Raw genomic sequence first — 9,874 nt, 5'->3', positions numbered from 1 at the left:
AAAATCACGAACAATAACTAAATCAAAAATCACAAACAGATTGAAGAAGAAGAAGAGGCAGCATTCATGACTAATATACCCGATTCATTTAAGGTTTTTTTTTTCAAGTTTGAAAACCCATCACCGAGATGAACACATATATACACAAATTATTTTTCATAGATGAGGGCTTGAATTTTTTCAAAAATTGTTTTAGATACGAGGTGCATCGGTGAATTCTCTCCAATCACCATCACTGTTCCTCTTCCTCACCTCCCATTAGCAACACCACTTGCCATTAAACCTAGCAAAAATCAATGAAACAAGTATGTTCTTAGTGCAAACCCAGATCCGATTCATGGGTGATCCTCCCCTACGTAGTTTTTCTCTACCCCTTCTCTTTAATCAATACGCAATGCAACAACAACATGGCTTCTTTTTCTTTTTCTTTTTTGATTTTTTGGCTGGTGTAGTAAAGAACAACATGGGATGTCAATTATTGAAGTTTATGGACGTGGATGAAGAAGATGATGACATGATGGAACAATAAGGATGGATGGTTAAGGTGTTAAGATCAAGGTTGGAATGGGTAATGTGAACTTGCAAAATCAGGTGTTCTTCCATATGATAATTAGGATTTAATGACCTTGGTATTTAGAATAACATACTAGCAATTTAGGGATATGATTTACAATTAGGGAGTTTTTAAGATCATGAAGATGAAGTAGATTCTTAAGAGTTGAGATGAATGTGATTATGAATCGATCTTGTGTGAATTTACAAAAGATGAATATAAATCTAAATGAGTTTATCTATTTATAAGTTTTTTTTCCAGATATATATATATATATATATATATATATATATATATATATATATATATATATATATATATATATATATAGAGAGAGAGAGAGAGAGAGAGAGAGAATCTATTTTTTGTTTTATTTTTAATTGTTTTGTAATTACTGTAATAAAAAAATAAAAAATTAAATAATAAGGGGCAAAATCATCTTTATAAAAAAGTTCAAACCAAATTGAATTAAACTCGTAACAAAATAAAAGGTTTGGATCTCTGATACTAGTTCAAACGTGTTTGAACCAAAGTAGTATTTTTCACCTAACCATAGGGACCAATCTTACAATTTTATTTAATTTTATATGAATTCCATATATAAATATTAGACTTTCAATTAGGAAATCTAAAAAAAATCTAAAACTTTTGAGAAAAATTTCAATAAAGATTTTTTTTAATATAAAATATTACATTTAAATTATAACTAATAGAATATATATATATATATATATATATATATATATATATATATATATATATATATATATATATAACTTAGGAAATCTAAAAAAAAATCTCAAACTTTTGTGAAAAGTTTCAATAAAATCTTAAAATATTTTTTTAAAAGACTAGTACTGATTATTTAATATTTTGTTCAAATTAACAAAAAAATTTATTTTTATATTTGAACAGCAAATCACAAATTATAAGATTTTCTTGAGACTTTATTAAAAAATAACTTTTAAAATTTTATTAAAATTTTTCTTAAAAATTTGGAATTTTTTATGTAGATTTCTCTTAGAACTTCAACTCTATTTTAAAAGAGGTGAATAATACTTCTCATGTCTTCCATATTTAGTGGAATAGTGATCATATTTTCGATGAAAATAAGGTTGAGTTGGAAGAAGAAATACAGAAAAAATAAAATTAGAGGCTTGACGAAAATGCTCTAAGAAGTAAGAAATACCATTTCATTTTATCCAATCATATAAAACCTCATTTTAATGTATCTTGATAGCTTTATACGTAGAAAATAACCCAATATATCTGACCACTAAAAAATATCATTTCAAGGGTTAAAATACAATTACCGTTGAAGATGCACCAATTTCATGTTATTATGACAGGTGGACATACAATTTCATGTTATTATGACAGTCAACATCCTTTTTTGGCATGCTCGTTTGGGACGGGTGCCAACACGTCTAAACTTGGAAAAAAGAAGGGTCTATGAGCAACACTCCTCTGATCCCGAGTCGGAGGAACATCTATTCTTGTATTGTCCTTTGGTTGTGCAGGTGAGATCAAGAATATGGATGTGGTGGCCAAAACGGATGCATCTCCTTGGATAATTTCCTTGTTGCTAGTGCGAGTGGCATCAAAATCAATGAGGTGAAAATTATTATTCTCATGGCTATGATGCGGATAATATGGAGCTACAGGAACAATCGCAACTTCAACTCTACCTCTAGAAGCAATATATTGCTAGTGATGTTCAAATTTCAGTCTTTCAATTTGTTAAAATTAGAACTAAAATTGGTGCCGCAAAAGTGGTGAACTGACCCGAAAAGAGTTTGTATCACTCTAACTTAATTCTCGCTAGCCTCTTATCTACAAATCTTTCTGGCTGTTTAAAAAAAAATGGTAGTTGGAGAGTTTGTCTCGAGGTGACTTGCACCAATATACAAACTTTTTGTTGAAATTAAGGTCGCATATATTCGACTTGAAGTTTTCACTCTCTAATATATCCCGTCTTTATTTTGGAATATTTAACCGAAGATACATGCTTGGTCGTGAGTGCATTCCGGAGGATATTAAATGCTAGAAAGTATACGAAGACCATTTTGGTAAGGGAATAAGTTGACATCGTTAGAGTTTGTTTTGCTTCTACGAACTTTGATTTTGAAGATTCGTACCAGTAACGTTTGAATTATTTGATTTATCACCATTTTTTTGGACTATGTGTCTATGTCGTTCAGGATCGAGGTTAGTTCTTTATGGCTTTTTGGTATCTTTTTTATCAGATGTCGTTCGAGTTCGTTTAATGTCCTGAATGTGTACGTATACTATCACTATGTAACATTTTCAATAAGCACAAAACTAAAACGTTTCTTCTCAAATATTTACTACGAGGTTGACCCCGTCATTACTTGGATGCAATTCAAACTATGAATCACCAAGTATATAGATACACCTTTTGCATATTTACAGGCATATGATCCCAACTAGAACCATGAAAAAATCAACCAAAAAGTAACCACGTGTACAACACCCTGTGAAAGATAACACAGGAACGACATCTTCAGTGTTTCAGCGGTGGTGGCTGAACAAACGGCTTATTTTCCACCTCCACTCCCACCGATTTCAGCGACTCTGTATATGGCTTCGGGTGCCTGTAATAGTGTCATGTCAACTCGATTCAATTATCACTATAACTCTGCAAAAATTGCTCATTAAATAAGTATTTGTTAACAATAATTACATGGAGTAAGTATCCCCTCTGATGGGATCAGACATGACTTGTTGGCGATCAGCTTCCTGCACATGTGCTATCTTCCTGAAGAAGGACTTCTTGATGAACTCATTCGACTCCTCCGCCACCTTCTCCGGCTCCACCAGCTCCGGCAAAGTCTCTCGCTTTGACTTCTTCACTGAAACATTCGGCGCCCTTCTAAGTTGATGCGTCGCAGTGAACACTCCGATGCTAACCGACATCATAATCAACCCCAGCGAGATGTAAACCGGTGCATACGCACCTTTCACCAGACTATTAATTTTTCACACTCATCAGATACAAACCAGTGAAACCACATATACGACGCATAATATCAGTTCGTGAATGATATGAATTACCTGGGTTTCGGATCATGGTGACCATAGCTGTGATCAGCGGTTGGGGAGTAAGCTTTCATCTTAGGGGAAGTTGATGTAGAAAAAGCTGACATTCCTCTTGACCGATTCACCATTGATTTCACCAAATTCTGCAAGGTAAAGAAACAGACACTCATGCAGAATTAGATAAGGAAATGGTTCAAATTCACTAAAATGATTCCAGTTTTCATTGCTGAAGAAAAAACAGGAGTTAACAGGGTGATGGTATATGACTCACAGTTGCTCTTAACGCCATTGAAGAATGATGGAACCTGTGAACTTTTGATAACAAATTGTGAATTGAGTGGATGGATTGTTATTTGTTGGTGTTTGCAAATGGTGTACTGATGTGGTACCTAAATATATTCGGGAAGAAGAGACACGTATTTTCGAGAAGAGATGACGGAGACACGTGGCGGTAGGAAATGGGTACACCGTTTCCGTGGAAGGCTCTGGAAGAACCACGTGTACTTCCTGACTGTGATATGGTTCTTTTAACTCGCCAATGAGGGTGATAATTTTTTTCCAACTTATAATTATTCTTTTCTTTTTGCAAAATTAACGTATATTTCAAATAATTTTGTTTTATGATATATTTTTAATTGATAAAAAATGGAAGAGTTTAACAATTTTACAAATGTATTTTAATCATTTTGTAAATTTTATACTTCAAAGTGAAGATAGTTTGACATTAAAACTATTGAAAAGTTATCCCACCTTGGTGTTCTTTCTCCTCACATGTTTTATTTTCGTTCTCATTTAAAACAAAATAATAATAAAAAATATAGCATGTTAAAATGTTTAAATGAAACCAAATTCTTTATTTGACAGAAATTTTTATTACTTCTAGAACTAGAATGTTAGGGACCATTAAATCTTCATTCTTCATGATTTTCATACTCATAACAAAATTTGAGAATGAGGATCGATAAGAACCAGTTTGAGTATCCATATTGGTTAATCCTCCATTAAAATAAATTATTTGGTCACATAGATGATTTTTTTTATTTAATAAAAACTTATCAGTAATTGTTTCAACTTAAATTAACCTTCTATATATGAAATATTTATAAAATAGTATTTTAATATAATTTATTGCTTTTATTAGTGATATTAGAAATTCTAATAACATATCATTGAATATATATATATATATATATATATATATATATATATATATATATATATATATATATATATATATATATACTAATTAGAAAATATAATAAAAATTTGATGTTTAAATATGATTATAGAAATAAAATAAAAATTACTAAATTGAAGAATTAACCGTACAAAAAAAATTATAATATAAATGGTTAAAGAAGAGAAAATAAAATAAAAAAGATATTTAATAACTGTATATATTCTTTTTAACTTTTACCAACATCTGTAAACTATTCTTAAGCTATAATTAAAAAACTTGATGGCCTAATGGATTTACTCATTCAATAATAAATCTATTATTTAATTATGATTATGATATGATACTAAATAGATTTTAAAATATTTTCCATGCGAATGACATTTATAAACTTACTTTTGTGCAATAATATATTAAAAAGTAATGGAATAATTGTTAGTGGGGTATGCTAATTAAACGGCTTTGGCCAGTGTTCTCGAGATTACTAAAAGCCTTAAATCTTTTATGATAGACAAAATTGCAAAAATGGTCCCTGTGGTATGCAAATTTTTGGGGTTTTAATCCAAACAGTAACTTTTTTGGTTTCGTAGTCCTTTTGGAGTGTTTTGTATGTGAAAATGGTCCCTCCGAAAACTGAAATGACTATAATACCCTTGGGGTATTTATTTTTCATTTTTCTTTCATTATTCTTAAAATTTAATATTTATTTATTTATTTTAACAATTAAAAAAATAAAAAAGGTCCCACCTCTCTCTCTCTCTCTCTCTCTCTCTCTCTCGTAGACACACTAAATAATCACCCTCTTCATCTACATTGGCTTCGATTCCATGGTTAAGCATTTCAGTGAACACATGGTATGCACTAGAACAAACCTAACAAATGAGCACACATATCTGCAAGAAAAACCCAGATCTTTAATCTTAAGTACAAACAAGAAAAATCCACACCAGATCTTTGATAGCAATGATTCTTCTCGTCTTTCCTCCGGCATCTCCCTGACTCCAGATTAAGAGACTTAGTAAAATTACAAGAATTTTGTCAGAGATTTGCACTTGAATTCTTTAGAACTAGATTCCTCTTCATCTTCTTCCTCATAAACCTCTTCTACACCTCTTGATATTTAAAGCTTTCACGACTTTAGATCTTGATGTAGGTTTCTTGATGTGGCAACAACGATATCTGTTCTCCTTTTCTTCTTATTACCTGTACATATAAATTTCTTTCCCATAATTTTTTTCTTTCATCTCGTTGTTACCGGAATCGAGATGCACCAGGTGGATACCATCACTGGGTTTCTTTAAAGCAGAGACTACACCAAGTCCACCCCACCCATATCGCGTGTCACTTGTTGAGTTGAGAGGCTCAACACAGTAGCTACATCGACAAGCTTACATCCATAGCAAGTCAAAATGAAAGTGAAGAAGAGTTAATGAGGCATTTGGTCGAATAGGTGGTGTGTGTGTGTGTGTGTGTTCACCGTTGATGAAGCTTGGTATACTGGCGATGAGTTCCATCAAACATCAATTGGGAAGCCGTCGAGGAGGATTTGAAGTCTTTTGATGTTGACTGTTCGATCTAAATACAAAATCTAACCCAATTGCTTGATTCGCCTTAACTTCTTCCTCACCCTCTCCTTCATCTTGCCTCTCACTGGAATACGCCGCCGCCATGGGACCTCCGACGAAGAGTCTAGTCCCTCTTTTCTCCTTCCCCATTGGTATCGAACTGAGCCTCTTTTCCCCCCTGCAACAACTTTGTACCCATTAGACCAATATTGGTGGTTGAAGAGGGCTTTTGCAAAGGTGGACCATAGGCAATGATATTCGATCGTAGGTGATGGTGACGAAGACACAACTGAGCAATTATTTGGTTTGTATTAGGATTCGAATGTTAAAGGAGATTGAAGGGAGGAGAAACATTTCGAAAACCCAGTGAAGGTGTTGCCACAATCGACTTGCTCACATGTTTTCCTCTTCTTTCCTCTGTCGATGTAATAAGAAGAAAAGGATAACAGATATCGGGAACAACATCAACAAACGAAAGAAGGTGATGGGGTAGTGCTACCTGACGGTAGGAAGGCGGAGGCGAGCTGAGGAGAGAGAGAGAGAGAGAGAGAGAGAGAGAGACCTTTTTTATTTTTTTAATTGTTAAAATAAATAAATAAATATTAAATCTTAAGAATAATGAACGAAAAATGAAAAATAAATACCCCAAGGGTATTATAGTCATTTTAGTTTTTGGAGGGACCATTTTCACATACAAACCACTCCAAAAGGACTACGAAACCAAAAAAGTCACTGTTTGGACTAAAACCCCAAAAATTTGCATACCACAGGGACCATTTTTGCAATTTTGTCTTATGATATGAAATTATGAACGGGGGATGGACACTGGAATCTGGAAACCGCATTTATTTATTTCTTTTTAATTTGTATCATAAGTCTTTTTTTTTTCTATACAAAAAAGTAATCAAACATACATAATGCAGATAAGTTTTTTTCTTAAAGAAAATAAAGTGTATAAAATAATATGTTATAAAAATTGAAAGAGAGTGTAAAATGTTGTAAGTTACAATTATTTCGACTAACGTTAGATACAGTTATTAATAAAGAAATAAATACTTCTTGAAAAATTGTTAGAACTAAACAAAAGCAATTTTGTAATTTGATATGTTTTCAACTAAACAAAGGCAATTTAGTTAGGCAGTTAGTAACAATTATTTTCCATTTAGCTTCTTTCCTTCTTGTATATATATTGAGTCTGTACCTCGTTTTTGTTGGATTAGTGTCTAAGTCCATAATTATTTTGGTATATACTTGACCCGATGGTGCATGGTCCTTTTGAGTTGTCTTCACCAAAGCAACTTAATTGGAGAAATAAATAAAGAGAGAGAGGGTATTATGATTTATTAATATGTTATAAGAATAATATATTAAAGGAGAAATCATATTTGCTTAATTAATATTTGTCAATAATTAATTAGGAATTAATTTTGTGATCAAGTGTAATTAATTAAACTAGAGGGGCTGAATTGTAATTATGTGATAGTTACAAAATATGGTAATGGTTATCCTAAATATGGGTTGAACGAATTCAAGGAGATAAGGATCCTTGAAATCGTCCAAAGGATAAAGGATAAGGGATTTCTAAGACTTATCTTATGGGTTGCTTTGTGGATAAGCAACTAGATAAGAATAATGACTGAAACCCTATCTCTACACCTATATAAAGACCCTAAAGCCTTAGAGTTCGTGTACTTGTTCCCAAGAAGTCCTAAGGACGAATTCTAACCTCTCCTCTCTCTCTTTATACCTTCTCCATTTGCTCTTGGTGTTTGTAAGCCATTAGAGGAGTGACACTTGTGACTCTAAGCATTCCAAAGTCAAATCAAGGAGATTTGGGATTGTTATTGCTACATAACAATCAAGGTAATATCTTAAACCTAATTATATGTTAATATCGATTTCCATATACTAGAATTAGGGTTTATAGTCTTGGATTCAAAGCATGTACAATAGAGAAACCTAGATCCAAGCATTAGGGTTTGTATGAGCACATAGGATGTCTTATGACCAAAACCCATCAGTGGTATCAGAGCCATTGGTTTGGTTTCAATTGTATGAACTTGATATATTAGGGTTTATTGCCAATAAACCCTAAAAGGCTAGGGTTTTTCGAGATTAGGGTTTGCAAACCCTAATTTGCAAGAGTTTGAATAAGATCTTCAAATCCTTTCCTTAAACCCTTAAATTTCGAAATCTAGGGTTTGTTATAATCCCTTGTTTTTCGAAATTTGCCTCCTCCCCAAGATAAAATCCTAATTTTTAGGGATTTGGATTATCCCATATCTTGTAATTATCCTCTAATTGTTATATATGGTAATTCAAGATTTTGCATTATCCATCCATATTTTCGAAATCTATATAGATATTTAAGGGATTAGGATAACATAAATGTATAAATGGTAATTATCCTCATTATTTAGATAATCCCTTATGATTTAATAATTAAATTAATAGTCTAATTTAAGATAATTATTAAATCAAGAGTTTTAATATTTAAAATTTTAAATTTAAATGTCATAAATTCGAAATTTTAAGATACATTAAAACTAAATTGTTTTGAAATGTTTCAAAACTTGCCCTCAAGTTTTAGAATTTAAAAGTTGATTAAAAGTTGATTAGGAATGTTAAAGTCTAAAACCCTAGTTTTGAAAAGTTCAAATACACCCTTATGGTTTTATTAATTAATTAAGGAGTATAATTAAAAGAGATTTAATAAATCCATAAAAGTTTAGGTTAACCATTTAATTGAATTAAAAGTGTAATTGTTAAAGTTAACCACATAGTATTTTAAAAGTATAAAATGCACCCTATACTATATATATAACATTAAAAGTCTAACATTATATATATGTATGAGTAAAAGTCAATCTTACCGTTAGTAGGCCTCATTCACGAAGCTGGTCTATAAGGGGTGTTTAAGGAAATTGCCTATAAAATGGAGATTGAATGGGTATCCACTCTTACCCACCGCACTCTTGACTAGTGGAGGGTCGTTAGCCGAACGGGTAGGATAGGATGAAACCTTCCATTATAAGTATAATGAAATACAAAGTAACTAAATGTTTTTCTAATTCCCAATCTTAGTTACTTAGGCAAAAGTGAATTGATGCAATTCCATGAAATTACACTTTGTGCCCTTGCGAAGACGTTAGTGGAGCGTGTGTGGTTTACCGGCACACTAAATGGTTCTAAGCAAAGGTTGCAAAGGGTGAATCAATGTTTTTCATAGTTCGGTGGAGCGTGTGTGGTTTACCGGCACATCGAATGGGTGATTGTAACATGTGAGGGCACCATGTAAGTTTGCATGGTTATTCACACCCGCTTTGTGATCCTTGGCATCCCAGTCACAAACAAGAGGGGCATATCGAGATTTAAACATGCCATTGAAAGTTCAATGAATCTCAAAGGATCTAGGAGTTTTCATAGATTTAAAACTTAAATTTCTTTTTCGTTTTTCATGGTGGAAATTAGTGAATCGTCATTCACTTACCTTCAAATATTCTTCAATTAGGGTTACGA

At 32.1% G+C, this 9,874-nt stretch overlaps 1 protein-coding gene across 1 annotated transcript; it reads right to left on the bottom strand.

The window, feature by feature from the left end:
* Nucleotides 1-2,857: 2,857 nt before the first annotated feature.
* LOC145038765 (NFU1 iron-sulfur cluster protein) lies at nt 2,858-3,970 on the bottom strand. The gene is made up of 4 exons (XM_078987015.1): nt 3,885-3,970; nt 3,629-3,756; nt 3,258-3,542; nt 2,858-3,168 (listed from the first exon to the last, which is right to left on the bottom strand). Exons 1-4 carry the CDS (start codon nt 3,900-3,902, stop codon nt 3,078-3,080), a joined length of 522 nt encoding a protein of 173 aa, XP_078843141.1. The 5' UTR covers nt 3,903-3,970; the 3' UTR covers nt 2,858-3,077.
* Between the last annotated feature and the right edge of the window lie 5,904 nt (nt 3,971-9,874).

This window comes from Lactuca saligna, chromosome 4 (assembly GCF_052625555.1).
Source record: "Lactuca saligna cultivar CGN05327 chromosome 4, ASM5262555v1, whole genome shotgun sequence".
In the NCBI taxonomy this organism is placed as follows: domain Eukaryota; kingdom Viridiplantae; phylum Streptophyta; class Magnoliopsida; order Asterales; family Asteraceae; genus Lactuca; species Lactuca saligna.
This window is presented reverse-complemented; position numbering and strand designations above follow the sequence as displayed.

Excerpts from the sequence above, each read along its gene's own strand:
- LOC145038765 (XM_078987015.1), bottom strand. Across the intron at positions 3,543-3,628 it reads CACCATGATCCGAAACCCAG|TCTGGTGAAAGGTGCGTATG; the intron begins GTAATTCATATC and ends AAAAATTAATAG. Across the intron at positions 3,169-3,257 it reads AGAGGGGATACTTACTCCAT|GCACCCGAAGCCATATACAG; the intron begins GTAATTATTGTT and ends ACACTATTACAG.